This window comes from Chiloscyllium punctatum, chromosome 8 (genome assembly GCF_047496795.1).
Source record: "Chiloscyllium punctatum isolate Juve2018m chromosome 8, sChiPun1.3, whole genome shotgun sequence".
Taxonomy (NCBI): Eukaryota; Metazoa; Chordata; class Chondrichthyes; order Orectolobiformes; family Hemiscylliidae; genus Chiloscyllium; species Chiloscyllium punctatum.
In genome coordinates this window covers 33515612-33539173 of record NC_092746.1, presented here as the reverse complement: position 1 = coordinate 33539173, position 23562 = coordinate 33515612, and the positions used below count along the sequence as shown (strand labels likewise).

General features: G+C 38.1%; 1 protein-coding gene across 11 annotated transcripts in view; it reads left to right on the top strand.

Annotated features, from left to right (window-relative positions):
• Positions 1-23562, top strand: part of LOC140480462 (histone deacetylase 9-like) — a 778931-nt gene that overhangs the window by 586576 nt on the left and 168793 nt on the right. For 10 of the 11 annotated variants that reach the window (XR_011961302.1, XM_072575348.1, XM_072575350.1 and 7 more), the window contains 4 exons: positions 6032-6209; positions 11886-12019; positions 18817-18937; positions 22857-22906. Coding sequence is in view for 10 of the 11 variants with exons in the window: in XM_072575348.1 (XP_072431449.1) it covers positions 6032-6209; positions 11886-12019; positions 18817-18937; positions 22857-22906 (483 nt within the window). In the remaining variant the exon portion in view is untranslated. The remainder of the gene's footprint in view (positions 1-6031; positions 6210-11885; positions 12020-18816; positions 18938-22856; positions 22907-23562) is intronic. The other variant, XM_072575347.1, reaches the window with a different exon arrangement.

Here is a 23562-nt window from a genome sequence, read left to right as displayed (position 1 = left end):
GAATAGGGAGTTGAATTGCAGGGATAGGTGACATTGACTGCTCTTTACAGTAAAGCTTTATTTGATCCAGTGTGGCATTAAGGAACCCTAGCAAAACAGGAGTAAATGAGAACCAGGTGGTAATTCCTCTGTTAACTGGAGTCATATCTATCACAAATGAAGATGGTTGAGATTGTTGGAGCTCAGTCATCTCAGCTCCTGGAGTCTATGCAGAATTCCTCAGGGTAGTGCTTTGAAGGTGTGAGTGTACTGTACCTTTAAGAGAGTAAAAGCTAGCAGTGACAGCACCAAGTGTTCTCAATAAGACACAATGTAGCATGTGCTCCAGCAACTAGGGTAGCTGGTTGTCTGTAAATGACAAAACAGATTCGAATTAGGTCAATCAGTTTAAATTATATCCCGAAAAATATCAAATTCCAATCAAGTTTAAATTGAGTATATTGACAATCTTAAAAACCAATGACACAATCTGATGCTTTGGAGTATAATACCGGGGAAATTGAACAGTTGGGAGGAGAACTACCACCAGACCAACAGATGGAGACTGCTAGTCAGAACTCCCTGAGAGGTACCTGTCCAGAGAAGAAGTTTGCACAGAGAAAAACCTCAATACTGACCTGGAGAGCCAATCTACCGATGAAGATAAAGAGAAGATTCAACTGCTGGCTGGTTTCAAAATTTGAATTTTTCTGTAAATCTTAATTGGGAGTTTTATCAGACTATTATTATAGAAGGGAAAGTAAAAGGTAGGTGAGAGGAAGGAATTGTAAATTGTTGTTAGTTAATTATTCTCTGTTATACTTTAAGAAATAAAGTTGTTTATTTTTACTTTAAATAGTTCTTGGCCACGCAAATTTTTAACAGATTACTGCACGGGATAAATCTTTTCTGTGTTGCTAGTTTTAAATTAAGCAGGAGAGTTTACCCTGTGTCGTAACAGTCGTGTTCAAGGTCCAACCATCTTCAGCTGCTTCATTAATGACATTTCCTGCGTTCATAAGGATAGAAGTAGGGATGTTCGCTTATGATTGTACAATGTTCAGTACATTTGTACCTCCTCAGATACTGAAGCAGTCCATGTCCAAATGCAACAAGACCTGCATAATATCCAGGTATTGGCTGTCAAATGGCAAATAACATTTATGTCACACAAATATCAGGCAATGACCATCTCCAAGAGAGAGAATCTAACCATCACCTCTTGACATTCATTGATATCAACAGCATTGAAATCCCCACTATCAACAACCCTTGACCAGAAACTAAGCTGGTCTAGCTATGTAAGCAATGTGGCTACAAGAACAGGTTAGAGGCCAGCTATCCTACATTAACTCACCCCCGACTCCCCAAAGCTTGTTTGCAATCAACAAGGTGTAGTTCCAGCAATACTTAAACTTGACACCATCCAAAACATAGCAGCCTGTGTTGATTGGCACCACAGCCACAAACATCCACTGTCTCCATAACCAATGCTCAGTCACAGCAGTGTGCCCAAGCAACAAATGCAGAAATTCTCCAATGTTCCTTCAACAGCACATTTCATACCTTATGACCACTGCCATCTAGAGGATAAGGATCCCAGCTATGAGGGAACACTGCCACCTGCAAGTTCCCCCTCTAAGCCACTCAACATCTTGACCTGGAAATATATTGCCATTCCTCCAGTGTCATTGGATCAAAATTCCAGGACTCCCTCCCTAACCTGAACCAAATGGACTGCAATGGTTCAAGAAGGCAGCACCCCAGAACCTTCTAAAAGTCAACTGGGGTTGCCAATAAATAAATAAGTCCCACATCCCAGGACTGTTTAAAAGAAAAACAGATTATACTCTCTTCTTGATTTTCCTTTTCATTGAAGTTGAAGCTTAAAATTGGCCCATATGTTTAACTCAGTAAACATTCAACTAATAAAACTATTAGTTCTTCATTACAAAGTTTGAAAAAGCTGGTATTTTGATTTCTCTTTGAAGCATACTTATCTCTAGAGTGTAAGTACCAAACAACAGCCTGTCCATGATTCTTAAAATTAAGATTATGATTGCTTGTTGTTCTCTTATTATGTTACACTTGAGTCCAGTTTAGTCCTCACCCAAGCATACTTTCCAATGACCATCAATCATTCTTGTTTGCGCAATTTAATAATGTTTTAAATATTATTAAGTTTATAAATGCTTCTTGATGAGAAACAGACATGTGTTCTGAAAGTGGGAACCCCGACTGATTTTTCCTCTCATTAATCACAGTGCTGTGCTCGGTCTTAGCACCCCTGCTGAGATCAGTTACCTTCGCGTAGTCCAAGGATGAAGCCTAGGCCTCCTGGTCTGTATGATTCAGTATCAGTATCACACAAAATGGAACCAGGGCAGTAATCATACTTCGTTCAAACTGGTGGACTTGAATGTCATGTGTTGCTAGCACTGTAGATACCTCATAGATATTTCGCCTGACTTAAATAAGTGTCTGTGCGGATGTGTCTGTGATATATTAAGTCATTCTTGACATTCGACCAATAACATATTTAACACATAAAGTTCATTGGTTCCAATATACCACAAATTATTCTTAATTCTGAAAATGTAATGCTGACTGCAGGTGAGAGAATACTCAGGAAAGCCATGTGCCATAATTAGTATAATTAGGATTGGCCACCATCTTGGTGACCAAGATCCTTCTCACATTGGAGCTCTCCTTCACACTGTGATTATGTATGGCAGAGCAGTAAAGTCAACTTCTGACTAAAGTGTGCAAGAATTATTAATTTTTACAGTAACTTCTGGAATTCATTGCTCATGGTGCAATATGGTCTCTATAATATTAAGTTATAACAATTTACAAGCAATTTAATCCCCTTCAAAAGCTGTTACTGATTTACTTTAAACACATGCTCAGCAGATCTGTTTCATGAAATTTGTAAACAAGCATTGCTATACAACCATCTTGGAATAAGAAATCATCTAATTCAGTTTACTTTTTAACAAATTCAGTTGCGTAGTAAATAAAATACCAGTTTCAACATTTCAGCAGTTTGAATACAGACTACAGGGAGTCTCCGATTACGAATCCTCATACTTATGAACGCGGTTCCATACAGGGTGTAATTTTAAATATCCAGCATACAAATATTTCCTGTACTTACAAACAGCTACTTTGTCTTGCTTTGCATTCCGAATTGTGTACCAATCAACTCATAAACAGACTCAGTTCACAACCTGGGAGCCTACCTGTAAATATGTTATGCAATATGCCAAAAGAAAATTATTTGATTTTATTTAAGGGGAAGTTTATTACACCGTAAATTGTACATTCTTGCCATCTTTATATAATGAAGTACATTCCTAACTTGGTGCATTAATGGTGTATCACAATTCTTAAAATTAATGTAAATATATATAGAAATGTTTGTGGTTGTTTCCACACAGAATATGAAATATTCTAGTCATTGAATGCACTTCCCTCTACTCAAGCATGCAATAGCCCCAGTTTTCATTCCTGGGTGTGGTACACACTCCAGGAGCCCGACACTTTTAAGTGTCTACCTATTTCTGATTTTCAGTTTTAGTGGGAGGGATGTATTGGGAGTCAGGCCATGTGACTTGTGAAGTGTTTAAGAGGTTGCCTCTCTCCATGGCAGAATCCCTATGATGCTGCCAGTTCCCAAACAGGCCTGGATGGAAAACCTGCTTCAGGGGCTCCAACACTGTGCTTAAAATTTGATAATAAAGATTAAAGCAGAAACCATTTATTTTGCTCTCAAGAACAAGACAGTCCTCACTTTCGGTGCTACATCAATGTCAACCTCGTCTGACGAAGGTTCTGAGGAAGGGTCACTGGACCCTAAACTTAATTCTGCTTTCTGTCCACAGATGCTGCTGGGCCTGCTGAGTTGTTCCAACAATTTCTATTTTTGTTTCTGATTTCCAGCATCTGCAGTTCTTAAGTTAACATTGAACAAAAAAAAACAATGTTCCTGAAACTATCTCCCATGCTCTCTCATACCTCTTGTGTCAACCTAAGCTCATCTACCAATAGTGCCATGCCTATCTACTCATATCCCATGTCTTCTCATATCACATTTGCAAATCTACCCATCTTCCATGGCACCTCTTAGCCAATATGCTCCCAATTATCCCCATGGCTCTTTATATCCAGTACCAACACAGTACCAACTCAGCCCGATACACCACACTTTCCCTTTCTCTATCCCTGACAACTCACCAGATATCTAGCATGAATATCATTCAAGAGACATCCTGACAGAAAATAAAGTCTATTGAAGATATAATAATTGAATAAAACTCCATTGATTTTTTTTAGAAAAAAAGCTTCACTTTATCCTGATAAAAATAAAGTTCCACTTCAACGTTAATTACCTTACTGAAATAAACAGCTCATGTAAGTGCTTGATCATGTATGCTAACAAACATTTCCATTCAATAAGCAATTGGAGTTAGTCATCAATAGGCACCCAATTGTGAACATTATAGTTTGGGAAGTTGGTCATACGATACAAAACGATGATGATTTTATGTGAATAAGTATTCTCAAAAAACTAGCACTGCTGTTGTTTTTTGTAAATTCCACATTCTTTCCGACAGTTTCTTAACCGCTTTGCCAGTCCCAGTTAGTTCATGCACCTTTACACACAAACAGGCCATCTTGCAACCTATAGGCTTTCTTACCTTATCTTAATAAATTCCAGATCCAGATCCAAAAGGATATCTTACCTCTCCAAAAGGGATCAAATCTAAAACATTCCTTCAGCCCTAACCCTTCAAACCTTACTCATTTTCGCAGCTTTGTCACTCTTTTTGTCTCACCCTTGTAACATAATAGCATTCACCCATCTCCCATGGCCCCTCATATCACCATGCCAGCTTATTGACTCCTTCCTCACACTACTCATTTCCTCTTTGCCCACCATACCAAACAATTGAGTATCCACAAGTACCCATCCACTGGTGTACGCTGGCTCTCAATGAAATACACGAGGAATAGATCTGTTCTTTTCTAGTCTAATCTCCACACTCCAACTTTCCAAACACCAGGGACTCCAAAATCCAATTTCAACATGCAGCTGCCTCTGGGAACTGCATATGTGCAAATTACAAACTATCCCCTTGAAAATGAGAAATGCCAAGTTTGGTGGAATTGAGTTTCCTAACTTCTCCAGGCAATTTGAGTGCAACAGATATGTTTTCCTGCATAATGAACATTGGAGCTGATGTCTTTCTTGTGTAAATTTACTTTCAATTTTAGGTAATAATGGTCCTATTTAGTTGCTTCTAGCTCTATCTTTGGGATGACAGGGCTTCATAAGATGAGAAACAAAAATAGAAATTGCTGGAAAAAGCTCAGCAGGTCAGGCAGCATCTGCGGAGAGAAATCAGAGTTAATGTTTTGGGTTGAGGGACCCTTCCTCAGAATCCCAGAGCTTTTCCAGCAACTTCTGTTTTTGTTTCTGACTTTCAGCAACTGCAGTTTTTTTCAGTTTTTTTATTTAGTATTTACTTGAAAAGATTAGAACTACTTTATTTTATAAACTGAGTTCTAGAAGGGAAAGGTTTATCATATATTGGAAAAAAAAATTGAAATTCATAGGCTTTGTCAAATGGCGACTGCATTATTAAAGTCATTTCCAACAATCACACCTCTTGGATTATTACATGACTTCCTGCGAATTATAATGTCATATTATAATGTTATATTTTAATTATGATATTTTTGTGATGCAACTACGTTTACTCTTCATGTTTTTATACACTTAACATGTCATGCAGCTGTTGTAAGTTTCATGCAAAGAATACTATCTCAAAAATAGATCAATGCTATCAAGGAGTTTCTCATACTAAATAGTTGCAGTGATTGACAGTGTGAGAACATCTGTTGAAGGGATTTATTGACTAGGCTTTAAGTCTTCACAGTGTTTATTATGGTTCTGACCTAATGAACTTAATTTGTTGACATGTTTCTCCAAGTGTCTTAATTGATCCATCTCACATTTCTTTCTACTGTGTTGTTTCTATGGTAACAGCAGCTTCTGGATCATCAGCGTATCCACCAACTTCGACTGTACCAAGCTCAGATGGCTGTGGTTGGCATGACAGGATTAGACAAGCACAGGCCTGTTTCCAGGACACAATCATCCCCTGCTGCTTCCATATTGCCGCATTCTTCTATGGACCATCCCATCAGACACGTCTATACCACTGGTAGGAGCCCCAAAGGAATTCTTTAATAGGTGTTCTAAATTCAGTATTCTTAGGAGCTCAATGAATTCCAATGCTGTAATGCCACAAATTGCACTTTTGTTACACTTATGTTATTATACGCTTTATTTACTGTTCGCTGTCACACATACCCTCAATTATTTGAAATCAATGATTAACAAACCAGTCAGGATTAATTTACTTCATATTTGTTTAATCTCACCTGTATACTCCCATTCTATTGCAAATTAAATGGAGCCTGGAACTTTTCCTGTATTGTTACTGCTACTGGATATTATGTTTGAATGTGCAGAATATATTCCACACCACAGAGCTGCACCTTGGCAAAGCACTCGGGTTGCTGCCTTATTCTTTCATCAGTTCCCTAATCCAGCATGTCATTCACACACTGCATCTATATCACCAATAAACCTTGTTATACTTGTCCTTTTGCTCTTTTATCTTCCCCCATTCGGTTTAGCTGACATGAAATTTTAACATATGGAAAGAGAGCCAATGTGTAAGCTCAGCTCAAAAAGATCACTGTTTTTTTCCCCTCTGGACCAAGAAAAAAAACATATGAAACTCTCTGGCCCAAATTACCTGGAACTAATAGGCCAAATAAAACTGATAAATCTTTCGGCACAGGTGAGGAGAGGAAAGGACAAGTGATCATATGGCATGTTGTTTGGAAATTTAAAGAAAGAAAATAAGCACATTAGGTAAGATACAAGTAAATAAGGATCGCCACAACAAAACTGAAACAATACCAATAATTGCTGATGTGACTAATGGGAACTTATAATTATTTGAAGGGTATGTTGCTTTACAGAACTGATTTTTTTTTAATTTGGTAGATCCATTGGATTTAATAATGCTGAAGCTATTTTCCTCAAACCTCCAGCAATTGATGTTTGAATGTAATTAGGAATGTACAAGTTTAGTAGGAAATACATAACTGTGTGTTCAGAAAGTAAACAGCAAGTTGTAATTTTACCGCCTTTAAATTTGGAGCTCAAAAATTATTAAATGAATATTATTTGTTTGATTTGTAGATTTTCTAAACTAACTGGCAAATAACTTCTTGCAGATTTTTAATCTTATATAACTCACTGGGTGCAATTTAATATTTTGCCACAGCAATGTACTGTTTTGTCATTGCTAAATGTTGTATTTAGCTGTTATAGAAATTCACAGTCTGCTATTAAGTTGAATTGGATTTGTGCACTCTAGAACATTCTGTTGGACCAATTTAGTACTGACATACCTTCAATGCAATAGGTTAGACAAATAAATATGGTTAACTATTCACTAGAAAAAAAGGAAGGTTCTTGTTGAGAGGTTTCTCCTCTGTCCTTATAGACCTTTGCTTCATATAGTTTCCAAATAACAAAAAAATGTTTTTAAATTTGAGAGGGGATTTGATTCTCCAGCTTTATTTTATATTCCTGAATTTATGATAAAGTACAGAAGTTTAAAATAAGAATAAAGCATTCTAGAAATGGTGCCAACTGTAATAACCTGCACCAGGGGGTGTTGCCTGTGCCCCAGTTGCTGGTTGTGTGCAATCAGTGATTTCATTTCATTTGTGGATAACACTGGAATATGTTCTTTTTACTGTTGTAATGTCTTTCTAAAAACATAGGGTAAAGCTTCCCTAAATGTTTTCCCAATTTTTCACTGAAATTTGCATACGGGAATGGCAGAAGCACTTGAAAAATATTTTGCATTGCTGAAAAAGAATGTCTAAATATTCTTTGAACTCTTTGTGAATCTTCTGGCCAAGTTACAGGGGTTGCCCTGAATGCTCCCATGGAAATTAGACCCTCATGTATATATCCTAAACTATCAGCAGATAACTTTGGAAATACACAGCAAGTCCAATTAGCATCTTAATAAGACAATACAACTTAATGTTTCAGATGGAGGATCTTTGACTTCTAGCCTTCCCTTTTGCAAATGCTCAACAGACTTGCTATTTATTTCCAATCAATTTTACATTTCCACTATTTATATGTTTTTCTTTTAATCTTCAATGCATGCTTGTGTATTTGAATTTTTGAATCTCATGGTGAGAATTGCGGAGGGGCAAGAGGTTTGTTCATGAGGAGAAGAGAATGACATGTTTCATACTGATATAGATGGGGATTAAATTGCATACAAGGGATTTAATGGACAGGTTATTTCATTATTTGATGCAATGAGTAAACCAAAGCCAACAATTGCATTTATCCTTGGTACTTTATGACAATGCCAAATTTTAAAATGATAAGTTGTGTAATTTTAAAATGTGAAGTTTTTAATTTTTTTTTAATAACAGCTACTGGCTGCTAGCTTTGTTGTTCTACTGTAAGTGATGTATATTTTAACCACTTTGCTGCAGAAGTCATAAAAGTTCACTCAAAATGTAATGATGTGTTGTAAACTTAATAAACATTTAAATCTTTAAAAATGCATTCTTACCTGTTTCTGTTTTATTACCATAGTCTTTAAAGCAACATTCAAACTGCACTTTAATCATTTCCAATAAAATGTAAATTTTGAAAGTTTTTAAAATTAATTTTAAACTCTACACTATGGTCAGAGTGAACATAGAAGATTTTGCAATTTTTTTAATGGGAAAACTAAAATAAATTAATGGATTTATTGAGATGATGTTGTGCCTCAAAGTCTTCTGCTCATCCCTTAGCTGGACTAGTTCATGTCTGTCCTCCTTAGGAATTGGGAACACTCAGTGAACTGTAATAAATAAAAGCCAATATAAATTGTACTTGCAGTTGATCACTATCTCATTAAATCCCTATTCCATTAGGGACAAGAAGATATCCTTATCAGTAAAGGTCCTCAACAGAATATAAGAGCTGATCCCAAATTATGTATTGGTCTTAATCAATCTGTGTCTGATTAACAATAATTTTATCTAACAGATATTGTACAGTGGACAGACTGTAAAGAAAGCAATACATTCTTTCTTGAATCTTAGTATATCCAGCATTTAATATGGAAACACATGCAAGCAAAGGGCACTAACTATCATCTTTCCCCCTCTTTCTTTGACTTTTTTCTGTGGAGTGGCCTCAAAACAGATACGATTTAAAGAATTTCTGATTGGCATTTATCCATACAATGAAGTAACGCTGTTAAGTCATGATTTCAAGTAAGGAAAATAGCTCTCCAACATTGAGAATGCATAAAGGCACTGATAGAGATCTACATTCACCTATCCTGTCGAATCACTCAAGGGACAATGAGGTCATTGGATCACTGGGAGACAGAGGCCATTCTATTTATAGGAGGCAAGGCTGTTATGTTGAAAAAGAAGCATATCAGTGATCTTTACAGGAATATGGGTATCACCTTAAGATCATACCTACAACACTTCTCCAAATCTGTTAGATAGTTATTTTCTCTTGCCTGTTATTGAATGTTTCTATAAATATGTTACAAATAATCCTGACAAATTATTGAAAATTGAGTTTTAGCGCATCAGTAAAATCTTTGTTGCAGGAGATCAGTTTAGCTAACAAAATCGACTCTCTCAATCCTTATGAAATGATCTATCCCAACACAGCACACATAATCCCTATTATGTGTACAAATCCTGATAAAACTATAAAAACAATAAAAATTATGTCAGCTTTATTGAAGATTTGATAAAATCTCAGTAACCCTGGTGTAGGTCCCCTGAGATGGAAATGTTAGAAGTGGTGGTATGGTTGCAAGTGCCATAGTCTTCTCTCATGAAAATAAGACAACGTGAATGGAAGGACATCGTCTCCAAAACTTGCAGGGACAAACTGTGGGAGTATTATGCAGGGAAAGAGAGAAGGAGGGACAAGTTTGGCAGAATGTAATGGACCTTGAGAATATGGACCGTACATGATAAAGTCAAATTATTTCCGAAATCTGAGGAATAAAGTCTAATTTAACTTGCACTCCAGGGGCAGGTTACTTGGACCCCAGAAAGCTGTTGTGGTTAAACCAGAAGACAGGTTCATAGCAGGTTGGGATCAGGTTTCACATTTCTGCAACTGTAACCCCATCCAGAACCCTTCCTTTCTTTTATGAGGGGCAGGTAAGAGGGTTTGCAGATGTTAAAATTACCTGCATAGAAAAATAAACTGAGCAGATGCCATCTTCAGGTAAACAGACCCAAGAATTTGGGTCTACTCTAATTTGAGTTTAACACACATTAATAGAGGCTTATAAAGAAAAATATGTACAGGCATCTAGTGGAATAAAAAACAAACAATTTTAATATTAAATGATGATGAGAATAAAATGGATTTCTGTAATTGAAGAATATAAAGTAGTACTGTTGATAGCTCCGATTCCCAGAAAGGATGAATTCTGAATATAAATTTGAACTCAACTTTTTTTTGGGTCTGCATATTCTTATCAATAAAAAAGTGGAATCAGTATATACATGGGAGATTTTTGATCTCTTTCTTGATACTTGTATGTGTGTCATCATTTTGAATTTAATGAGCCAAATATTTGAATGTTTTGTTTGCACCTGGCTTCATTAGCTAATAGAAAACTTCTGAAATATATATGTTTCTTGTCTGGATTTTGTATTGATATTTCTATGTAACCTATCTGATTTATTGGTGCATGTGGCAGCCTGATGGGTAAGCCTTCAAGGTATCCCAGGAATTAAAACCAAAGCTTTGGAGAAATTCAGCTCTGGCAGCATCTGTAGAGAGAAAAACAGAGTTAATGTTTTGAAGTAAGAGTTAAGACGCTTCTTCAGAAGAAGAGTCATATTGGACTGGAAATGTTAGCTCTGTTTCACTCTCCACGTACTGCCAGATTTGAGTTTCTCCTGCACTTTCTGTTTTTTCTTATCTCATACCTCCAACAACTGCAATATTTTCCTTTTTATTTGAAGGTATCTTATGAGACTTAGTTAAGTCCCTGTAGTTATTTCCTGTTGGTAGAGAAACATATCTCATTGAGGCTTCTGATTCAATGGTAGTCAGACAGATCTATGAAGATGGCTAATGCATTTCCATTGATATTCTGGAATATGTGAAGCTCCCTATATCAACTTCTGACCTATTAGCATCTTTGATTCCCTTTGGATGTAAATGTAGTCCATATTTCAGGCCATCCAACTCTGACTTCAAAAATAATTTATATATTCTTTCTTTGACTCCATCTATCCAATACTCCTTCATCACATTACAATTATTAAAGTAAAAATGAACTAGTTAGAATATTCTAAATTTAGGATATAGGATGATACTAATTATTTCACAAGATGCATTAATTGAGATTTCTTCGTGAAGCATTTTGCTCAAGCTCTAGCTAGAGGGCTGCAAGTTTCTATTTTAGTTTTTCGTCTTGGAAGTTACAATCTCTTTCCTTCGTTTATTCCATTAGCATGTTTATCTATTGCATTCTAATATTGCAACCCTAATTTCATTGACCTGGAAGAACTTTGCATATATTAGTAAGCAGAGAAACAGTAATGCATTAACAAATCAGGAAATATGGATATGTAACAAATTTAATGAAGCTTTATCTACCACTGCAGCAAAGTGGGAAATATTCACTTCAGATTCATAATTATTTTTGGCTTCCATTGGGTCATTTTTGTTTTTCAGCTTTACAACATGCCTACTATGAATCAAGAAGTCCTCTATTCTTTGTTCCTTTGCTATTTTCTTACTGCAGGAGTTGTCTATGACACCGTCATGCTTAAACACCAGTGCATTTGCGGTAACCACAACATTCACCCTGAGCATCCTGGAAGGATACAAAGCATCTGGTCAAGGTTGCAGGAAGCAGGATTGCTCAGCATTTGTGAGGTGAGTTTGCCATACAAGAAGTCACTTTTTTTTTACGTTATGAAGCTGTGACCTCAGACTATGGACTAATAGACATAAATTTGTAAAACTACTTCCAGACATCGATCAAACACTTCAAGGGTTAAGTGACAAAACATTCTGGTAAAGCCTGCAATCATATAATAGTATTTGCATTGACATGCAATATCCATTGAATGTTAATGTTCCATGGATCTCAAAGCAAAACGCTAGAGATATTTAACTACATGTTTTACTTGATCGTAGATTGCTAACAATTTTTTAACACATACAGAAAACCAATGTTGCATTTCATTTTGAGTCTCCATTAAGTGAATTTCTTGAATGTAATTCATAAAGCATGCATTAATTATGAATGAGGATCTCAATTGTGAGTGCTGATGTGTTTCATAGTCAGGATACATTTAAGTTTATGCAGTATGGAACTAATATGATCAGATTTTTAAAAGGTGGCTAATTAGAGTTTAAAACGATATTCCTGGATGGAAGTTATAAGAAAAAAGGTGAAGTAATAATTGCAACTCAGACTGCTGTTACTTACTGGAGAGGCTTTCCTGCAAGAATATACCAACAGAACCTCGATTCTGGAAGCCCTAACCTCCATTGTTTTTACTGGAGTGCGAGAATAGGGACATAATAAATTTGCATATGATTGGTTGATGGAGGAAGCTACCTATATAAAGCAGTGCAGAGAATAGACTGAGGATCTGGAAGGCCAGGGTAGCCTTGAGAGAGGTTCTGAAGAAGGGTCACTGGACCCAAAATGTTAATTCTGCTTTCTTTCCACAGATGCTGCCAGACCTGCTGAGTTTTTTTCCAGCAATTTCTGTTTTTTTTGTAGCCTTGAGAGAGATCAGGTAAACATTTGTTTTTTAAATGAAAAGACAAATGCATGTAAATAGTTCAGAAACTCGATGGAACTGGCAGAGCTTTAAAGGAACTGCCAAGCGTTGTTAAAGGTATTAAAGAACTGCCAAAACACATTGGATTCATCAACATTTTCAAAAGATCCAGCTCTCCTAGACTTTGAATTTTTAAAAAGGTGTATGGATCTTTTTTGGAGAAACAGTGATTTTTATACCATTCTGTTGACTAAGGTTTATCATTACCGGATTGCATGACTGATTTGACATTATCACAGAGGTGCCTGATCACTGAAAAGTTGCATTGACAGTTCCAAATACTTACAGAATAGCAATGTTTGTTGTCACAGAAAAGAAATTAAGTACTTAAGCTCAATATTTGTTTTCATGAGATATTATTTGAAGTAATTTGATTTTAATGAAGGGAGAGTATTTCAAATGACATGATGTTATGAATAGATCAATTATTTTCTGTCAGCATGGTTCCTGAGGTTTGACCATTGTGGACACAAGATGAACTGGCAGAAAGAAAGTCAAGGGAGGGGTGTGTTGATTTGGGGGCATGGATTGGCATGAATTAGTAATTAGTTGGCTCAGTGACTATAAAGGGCCATGGAAATCAGTGAGAGACATAGGCTGGCAAAGAAGTTTTGAGGAGCCTAGGGAATGATTGGGCACATCGAGTGGCATGGGCATATGAGAGACCAGAGCAGGTAGGTAGTGTGGGAGAAAGTGAGGACTGCAGATACTGGAGATCAGAGTCAAAACGTGTGGCGCTGGAAAAGCACAGCAGGTCAGGCAGCATTCAAGGAGCAGGATTCCTGATGAAGAGCCTATGCCCAAAACGTTGATTCTTCTGCTCCTCAGATGTTGCCTGACCTACTGTGCTTTTCTAGCACCACACTTTTTGACTCAGGTAGGTAGTATGTCATTGGGTGGTATAGACTGAGTAAATGGCTGTGAGGGTGATGGGCATGAACTCTATAAGGGGCTGTTGAAGGTGGAGGGATAACCTAGGTTGACATGATGAGTGTGAGGGGTCACTGGGATGAATGGCGACATGCGACTGCATAGTTTGACATGGATAGACATCAGCAGTTTGTGAGAGGTGAGAGTTGGTGAGAATTGGAGGACTGGTTTTTGTTTTATCTTTATCATTTTTTAATAACTCCCAAGCTCCAAGGCAGTCACACTTCTAAACCTGGCAGCATCAGCTCTTGCTCTGGGTCACTTGACCAGACGCCCAGGGAACCCAGCTACCCCAAAACAAAATTCCGACTTTCCAGGCTACATTTTCCTGGGTAAGATTTGCAAAGCCATGAAACTTGCTAACTTTATGCTGATGACCATGATGAAAATACAGGCCTATGTCTGATGTCGTCAGAATGTGAAGTATTTCACTGTCTAAGTTTACTGTATCCATGGAGTGCAAACAAATATAACTTTATACACTTTTGACCAGTAATATTACCAAAATAATTAGGTTTATATTAAATTCTGTTTTATGATTTACAATATTAATTACAAATACTTTTGCAAAAGTAAGAATTCTGAACCTTTGAATTTTTCCGATACGTGCAATATGACTATGTAAGTGACTGTTTAATACAATAAATACTTACAATATCAGACATGCTGTTTTCAAATCAGTCATACACTACCATTCTGGTCCATAGATCCATTGGTTATGAATCACTAATTGGATAACTACATGGAAGTGCCTTGCTGTTTGAATGAAAAATATTTCAAAAATTTTAATATTTATCTCTATTGACAATATCCTTGTTGTAAGTCGGTGTTTACTTTTAGACAGACCATTATTTTTGTTTTAAATTTTTCAATTTTATGTTTTGTGAGTTTGTGTATTTATAAATGTGTTTCTGATGGTAGTTAAGAAACTCACTGTTGTGCTCCTAAACCTGACTGCAACATGTTGTGCACCCATAAAATGCACCCAAATGAAATTGGAGCCTCTGGTCTCAAGCCCACCAAATCAGTGAACTGTAGATTCCAACTCAGTGCCTTAATGCAGATCACTCATTGGAACCAGGAACATGTTTATGGTTCTGACCTCATCTAGACAGAATTCCTAGAGGCGCGATGAACAGGAGGGGAAAGTCATCATAGATTAGATTAGATTCCCTACAGTGTGTAAACAGGCCATTTGGCCTAACTGGTCCACACCAACCCTCTGAAGAGTAACCCACCCAGACCCATTTCCCTCTGACAAATGCACCTAACACTATGGGGCAATTTAGCATGGCCAATTCACCTGACCTGCACATCTTTGGACTGTGGGAGGAAACCGGAGCACCTGGAGGAAACCCACGCAGACACAGGGAGAATGTGCAAACTCCACACAGACAGTCGCCTGAGGCTGGAATTGAACCTGGGACCTTGGTGCTGTGAGGAAGCAGTGCTAACCACTGAGCCACCATGCCGCCCCACGGGATGCAAATTATAGTTGACACTGACCTGGTTTAGAAACAGGATGTACATTTTTGTTGCCTTTATCAACATGAATGTAATTTTTAAAATAAAATCTTGCCTGTTCTCTGATGTTCAGCCATGCTCCATTGATGAACAACCCAGAAAAATTGAGCAACCATGGGTTTTTCTATTAAGTCTCTGATATTCATACTTCAGGGACATTTCACTTCATTTAGGCTCTAGGCCAGGGTATTGGAATTCACTGTCTGTCAATTTGGCAGCTGATGCACTTTCAGGAGAGATTGTTCCCAGAAATAAAAAAAAAGAATTGGGAGAAAGCCAACTTCAATCGGTGAGAACAAATCTGGCCGAGATAATTTGGCCTCAAAGATTAGCAAGAAAATCTATATAGTAACAATAGGTTTTTTTTAAAAAGAGAGCATTCGGGTACAGTCAAAATACATTCCCACAAGAGGGAAATGTTGAAAAAAAATTATCCAGAGCTTCCTGGATGACAAACTAGATTAAATATAAGATGAAGTAGAAAAAGGGTGATTTTAACAGATGTCAGGAGAATATTGCAATGAGAAACAAGATTGCACCTTACTGTTGTTTGTAGAGATTGTAATGAGGCCAGCCAAGTGGACCTCATAGAAAATGAGGGCCTTGATTGGGGCTGTTAATCTGGTCCGATCAGGGAGCCCTGGCTGACCGATTAAAAGCGGAGTGTCAGACATTCTGTTCACTCTGAGAGCTGGCTCAGAAGGAGCTGGATCAGTGTCAAGGCCTTTCCATGTGTAAATAAAGGGTGACTTGGTGATGGGATACTGGCCTCTGTGGAGTTATTTCATTCATAATTCACAAAGAACCATGTGTGAGACATTTGACAGTACTGAGGAAAATGTGAGTATGAATTTGTGGAGACAGTGACCATAATCTACCAATGTAGCATACGTATATGGCTGTTGCAGGAGATGGGATAATTGTAAATGTTATAGCCTTATTCAATAAATCATAGAATATTAAAATCCCTATAGTATAGAAGCAAGTCATTCAACCCATTGAGTCCATACTGACCCTCCAAAGAGCATCCCACCCAGACTCACCCCTCTACCCTATCCCTGTAACCCTGCATTTCCCATGACTAATCCACCTAGCTTGCACATTTCTGGACACTCCGGGACAATTTAGCATGACCAATCCATCTAACTTCCACATCTTTGGACTTTTGAAGAAAATTGGAGCACCTGAAGGAAACCCAAGCAGCCAAGGGGAGAATGTGTAAACTCCACACAGACAGTCATCCGAGGGTGGAATCAAACTCGGGTCCCTGGCACTGTGAGGCAGCAGTGCTAACCACTGATTTAAGGATAATGCTAGACACTATAGGCCAGGTAGTTTTAGTGCAGTAGTGGAAACACTTTTACAAATAATAATTTAAGTCAGAATCAACACTCACTTGGAGATGTGTGGATTAATTTAGGGAAGCTAGTTTGAATTTGTGAATGGTGAATCATAATTTATGAAAGTGGTTGATCTTTTTAACAAGATAATGAAGAAGGCCGATGATGGTAAAAGATGTATATGAGCTTCCAAAAAAATCACTGATAAAATAGCACAGCTAGTTAGTTAGCACAGCAAAGTTAGAGCACATAGATTAAAAAGAGATTTGCTTCAGTGACCAAGTAATAGAATGGTGAACAGTTGTTTTTCAGAATAGAGAAAAGCATTTTCCAAGGCTTGATTTTAGGACAATTGTTTTTCTTAATTACATATTACTGACCAAGACTTGAATAGAGTGCAACTTTAAAATTTGCAGAACATGCAAACTTGAAAATTTTGTGAACTGTGATCAGCATAGTGATAAAGTTCAAGAGGACATAGACCAGCTGGTGGAATGGGTGAAAAAGTGACAGATGATATTTAATGCATGGTAGTATACAGTGAATCATTTTTAGGAGGGATAAAGAATGGCAACAATTCTAAAGTAGCTGAAGAGCAGAAGAAGTTAAAGATGTTTGAGCACAAAACGTTGAATGTGGTAGGGCAGCTTTAGAAGCAGTTAAAACTTATGGAATCCTAGGCTTCATAAATAGGGACACACAAAAGCAAGAAAATTGTGAAAAATGTGTATAAACTCAGTTCAACTTCAGCTGAAGAATTGTGCCTAGTTCTGGGCATCTCATCTTAGGAAAGACATTAGAGAGGCTATGCAACAAAAAATGAAAATGGCTCCAGAGATGATAAACTTCAGCAATGTAGATAGATTGAAGAAGTTGGGGTTGTCTTCCTTGGAGAAAATAAATTTGAATGAAGAGTAGATACAGGTGTTCAGAGGTGCTGAGGGGTCTGGACTGAGTACATAAGCTGTCCCTGTGGGAATAAGATTCAAGAGCGCAAGGGCATTGGTTTAAGGTGACGAGCTAAAGAAGCACTGGTGGCATAAGGAAGATGTTTTTTACTCAGTGTGGGGTTAGGATCTAGAATGCACTGCCATGGATTATGGCGGAGGTAGATTCAATAACTGTTTTTCAAGACCCATTGGATAATTATTTGAAGAGTAACCATTTGTGGAACTAGAGGGAACAGGCATGAGAGTGAATTAAATGATTTGCCTTTGCTGACGGCTGGCATAGACACTATGGGCCGAATGGTTTCATTGTGTGCTGTAACTGTTCCATGATTCAATGACTCTATATTTGTTTCCCCAATTTGGTATTCAGAAACATGGAGCAAAGGAGCTCAGTTTCTCCCCATTATCTTCACCAAAAAAAGATTTTGATCTCATTGTGTTTTGCTTCTCTCTCCTGATCAGAATTGGCATATGTTTAACAGGTTTCTACCATATATTATCAAGTTGATACATCAGAGCTTAATTTCAAAACATAACTATGACTCATTGGGGATAAAATTTAACTTATTGTGCTTGTTGGGAAACTAGCAGAATTGAGTAAAAGCATTAGTTTCACACCACAGTTGATTGTACCCTGTATTGAATTAAGTGGAGAGTGATAGTGGGCAGTAATTGCTGGAGAAACTCAGCAGGCCTGGCAGCATCTGTGAAGAGAAAGCAGAGTTAATGTTTTGAGTTCAGTGACCCTTCTTCAGAACATTTACAGGCCTATTGAGTTTCTCCAGCAATTTCTGTTCTTATTTAAAAATAAGTGTTTGACTTGACCCTGGGCATTTCCTGCTAAGCACATTAGGTTTGAATTTTGTACCCAGATGTAACTTCAGTGCAATTCAGTTTGATTACTCTGTTAAAAATAGAAGCCATGCACAACCTATACCATCTGGATATTATGATGGGCATTATGTCAGAATACAATGAGAATCTAACATTGTGATTTTCTACAAAATTGCAGACATGTTTTGGGATTGCAAATTAATATGTATGTTTAATCATGTTCTCTATAAGAGTAACAATTGTTTATAAGATGTGTGGGTTACTGAGTGAATAAATGTTTTGCTGTTTTATTTCTTTAGCAAATCCGAGGTCGAAAAGCCACTTTGGAGGAAATACAGATGGTTCACTCTGAATATCATTCACTGCTCTTCGGTACTAACCTCCTCAACAGACAAAAGCTGGACACGAGGAAGCTGCTAGGTTTGTAGAGCCTTGTTCTACGGACAGCAGCACATTCCATAACATTCATCAGTCATTGCTAGTGTCAGCTTAAAGCACTCAGCCTGGAGTGTAACGAATTGTCACTTGACCCAATGTATTTATCAAAATTTAGGATTATTCTTTTATTATCTGTTTCCATTTTAGAGTGGTGGTATTAGTTACAGTAAAATATGTGCCCATTCTTTTAAGGCAGAACCTGAACATGGAAGGTGCTCCTGTAGATATTCAGAACAACCCCAGCAGAGTGTCTCAGGAAGGTTGGCAGTGGCAAAGAAATTACATAGAACATAGAACATAGAAAAATACAGCGCAGTACAGGCCCTTCGGCCCTTGATGTTGCGCCGACCGAAGCCTACCTAACCTTCACTAGCCCAATAACCTCCATATGCTTATCCAATGTCTCAAAATTTATTTTTGAGACAAGGACTATTTCCATATCCATAAAAAAAGTCCCCATTTTTAAAAGAAGCCTCCAGTTGCCCTGTTAAGGATCATTTTCTTAAACTACTCAATACCTGTGTCCATTGGGTGGAGCATGCATCACTGGACCCTATTAGCTCATCTTACGATCTTAATCAAGATAACAAGTGCCAGCGCATCAAGAGAATGGGATGGTAAATAAACTGTTGGAACTTTCAGGTAACATTATTGAATTTAGTTCAGCCAGCGTGAATAAAAACCATCTCCTAAAATTACTGGGAGAAAGTGAGGACTGCAGATCAGAGTCAAAGCGTGTGGTGCTGGAAAAGCACACCATGTCAGACAGCATCCGAGGAGCAGGAGAATGGACATTTTAGGCATAAGTATTCCTAATGAAGGGCTTATGCCTGGAACACCTATTCTCCTGCTCCTCAGATACTGCCTGACCTGCTGTGCTTTTCCAACACCACACTTTTCGTCTCCTAAAAGTACTGTGCAAATCTGCACTTAAGATGTTTGCTTCCCTTAATCAATGTGGGAAATGGCAAGAAAGTTGGGGAAATATTCAAAAATAAAACTCTCCACATTGAGAACAAAATTCCAAATTACCACCTTAAGTTTTAAATGATGACTTCAGAATCTTGCTATTAAGTGGTGATTGCTTTATTTCCATGAATTTGCATTTCATTATTGGCTAAGCTCACTTCATATTTATGTACCTCCCAATTCTCCTCTCCTTCCCTGAGAAAGAAGATAAATTCCCAAAGTAAGAGTCTGAGTGGTTATCCACCAGTAACAGCTCACCACTTGCTCCTCCAGGTCTAAATCCACCTCTCGCTTCATCACAGTGTCCCTGCATATCCCACGGGCACTGTCCTTGTAGTGATTATAATGAGGTCATCCAGCTGGACCTCATAGAATAGAGTTCCATGATTGGCTGTCAAATCTGGTCCAATCAAGGAGCCCTGGCTGACAGATAAGAACTGGAAGGCCAGAGATCTTGTTCACTCTGAGAGCTGGGTCTGAGGGTGCTGGGACAGTATCAAGGACTCTCCTTGTATGAATAAAGGATGATTTGGTGATGGAATACCTGCCTCTGGAGAGTTAATTCATTCCTTCTCCACCCTTGTTTGCAATAGCAAACCACCAGCATCACCACTAGATTGCTACCTGTCCAACTGTCACACACTTCAGCCCTTCAGAACTTCACTTTGGAACTCAGGGACATCTTCAACTTGCATGTTGCTGACAGGTTGCTTTACATGCAGGGGATGTATGCATCTCATGCATCAACACAAGATCCATTCTTTGACTCTGAGCTTCATTTCATAGCACTCATTTAGTTTGACCTTACTTGGAGACTGCTAGCTTCTGTCTCTTGCAGTCTTTTAGCACATTGGAGGACATAACAAGTTGTCACTGTTCAAAACACTGAACATCCAAGGGGGCATATTCCATCACTGTCACACTTTCCACATGTGCAGCAGCTTACACGACAAATACACCGCGTGTGCTTCAACCAAATGGCTATGTCTGAAAATGAAAGGTGACCAGTCCCTAGTGAGATTGAAAGGAGATAAGGTCTACAGGAGAGGCCTCGCAGTCAGGCAAGGGGTTTGTCCGATTGTAGTCCAGCGTTTGAACAATGGTGAATTGTGCAGCTGAGGTGTGAAGCAGTGCAGGAAGAGCAGTCTAGGTGCTGTGAAGATGTCAGGCGAAGGGGTGGGCCATGTTTTCCAACCAGGAGACAAAGGGAGAGTCTGAATAAGAGGAAAGTGAATGGAAGAGCATTTAGTGGTGAAGCAAATGCAGGAGAGGGGATAGGATCACAGATGGAGGATTACCTTCCTCTCCACCACCGCATTCCCCAGCCGCTCCAGGTCTCTGTCAGTGAAGCAGGGTGCCAGCCTTGATTTTTAGGTCACATCCTCATTAATAATGCTGGAGCACCAGCGTGTGACAAAACACTTGGCCAAAAAAGAGGAAAATTTCAGCCCAATATTTTTGTTACTATATCACCACAATAATCCTGCAGTCAATGTATTAGAACATATTTCATTGCAGAAAGAGTGGATGTATGTGTTTCACTTGTAATTCTTTCTTGGAAGTATACTCATTATTTTTACTGCAAGAGATGCAAGAAGCAGAGTGATTGAAGAAATGCAAACCCAAAATAAAAAGTATGAAATAATGCATGCCATGAGCAATTCCACTTAGAAGGATACAACCCGACTGGTTAACTAATGGCCTTCAGGGAAAGGAAGCTACCACCCTGACCCAGTTTGGCCTGCGTATGACTCCAGCACACACGTACGGTTGATTCTTAATGCCCTTAGGGAAACCATTGATGGATAACAAATGCTATCATGATGGCATTGCCCAGATTCCATAAGCAAACAACATAAATTTTGTTGAGTAATAAAGACTGAGAAACACATATTTCATTATCTCACTTAAGAAACCTGGATGGAGGATTCAAGCATAAAGTGTAGGAAACTATCAAGGGTTAAAAGGCTTTGGTACCAGATCAAATCAATTAAGAACATGTAAATGTCAAAATGTCTAAAGCACTGTGGTGTATTTATCATCACCCTATCACCTTCCACATCCCCTACTATGAATTGCTCCTGCTCAACAGGGTAGTTCACCACCAGCAGCTCTTGAGGGCAGTTAGGGATGAGAAATAGATACAGACCTTGCCAGAGAGCATCCTCTGAACAAATGTATGAAAAAATAACTTTCAAAAACATTTGTGTGTATTTGCTGATCCTGTTAGTGTCCAAGATCACCAATAAAACTGTCATGGTAATTCCTGGATCAGAGGTGTTGTGTCTCCTAACTTGATCCATGCAAGTTGTAATGACCTCACTCCCCTTTGTATAGGACCCAAACACCCACTCTTCAAATTTTAAGCAAGGCTAAAGTTGAAAATCATTTTCTAATCTCCTTTATTGGGATCCTTCAGCTCCTTTTAAAACTCTCAAATTTTTTCAGGTACTTAAGGTCTTGCTGGGTTGGCTACATCCCCCGGTGGCAGGGCTCCCACTGGTAGCCCACATTACAGAGCTAACTAATTTAACTCAAACAAATTGATATTCAAAGTGATGGAAGTTAGAAGTTTTGTATCACAGCTATTCTGCCAGCTATAGGAAAGTCCAGCCTTACATTCAATAGTGCAGCACCTTTGGGCAAGGAAGGGAGAAAGTCATTTTAATTTCAAATTCCAACATATGTTGATCATGTGATATAAACAAATGTGTAATGGGCATCTGTAAAATGAACAGAAAATATCCCACATGAGCTCAACCTTGAAATGAACATCTTGTGAGGTTATGCAGACTTGAATGTTTTCTGTACTCCGTGCTCTTCCACCAAGTTTCCTCTGTTTATGACATGGAACTTGGCTTCTGAAATTTAAAGAATGCAAAACTGAACTCACAATAATTAAGACTACTTATTCTTTTCCTTCCTCACCTAGGTTCTGTCACGCAAAATTTCTTCTCTGCTCTCCCTTGTGGGGGTCTTGGAGTAAGTATAACTTTTGTTGCTGTTCATTCTATATGTTAGTTCTTTTGTAAAAAAAAATGTTCTGTGCACTGTATTAAGTCTTAGTCAGGCTTTCATTAAAGTCTGACAGCTGGAGAATTCCCCCAACCATTCTAAAGCAAAACATTGGTTGCTCAGTGAGTCACTGAAACAATGTTCTCGAATATTTAACCCCAGATGGAAAAAACATCACTTGTTCACCCTCTATGTGACGTTTTGTGCTGCCTTTTCTTCTATTCTTCGACAAGTACCTTCCCACATTAAATTTTAAGAAACTTCAGTGATGCAGCATTAAATCAAAAAGCATCTCTTAAAGTTGTGCTCCCCTCATATTTCCACCCCCACCCACCCCCTCCAACCTTTAATAGAACTGGAGGCTGACCTCACCATTCACTGAACAGGAAGTGGCAGTCATTGCACTGATGATTTACAAACTCGTGGAAATATTTATCTTGTGATATATCTTACAACAGCAATAAAAAGAAAGCTCTTAGTGACTCATCCTGAAGTAAAAGATATAATAAAACTTTGGAATTTTAATTCTGACTTCTTGATGTTTCCCCCTTCCCACAAAAAGACAACAAAGCATCCTATGATAAAATGGAGAAGGACAGGCTGCGGGAATAACAAAAGCCCAC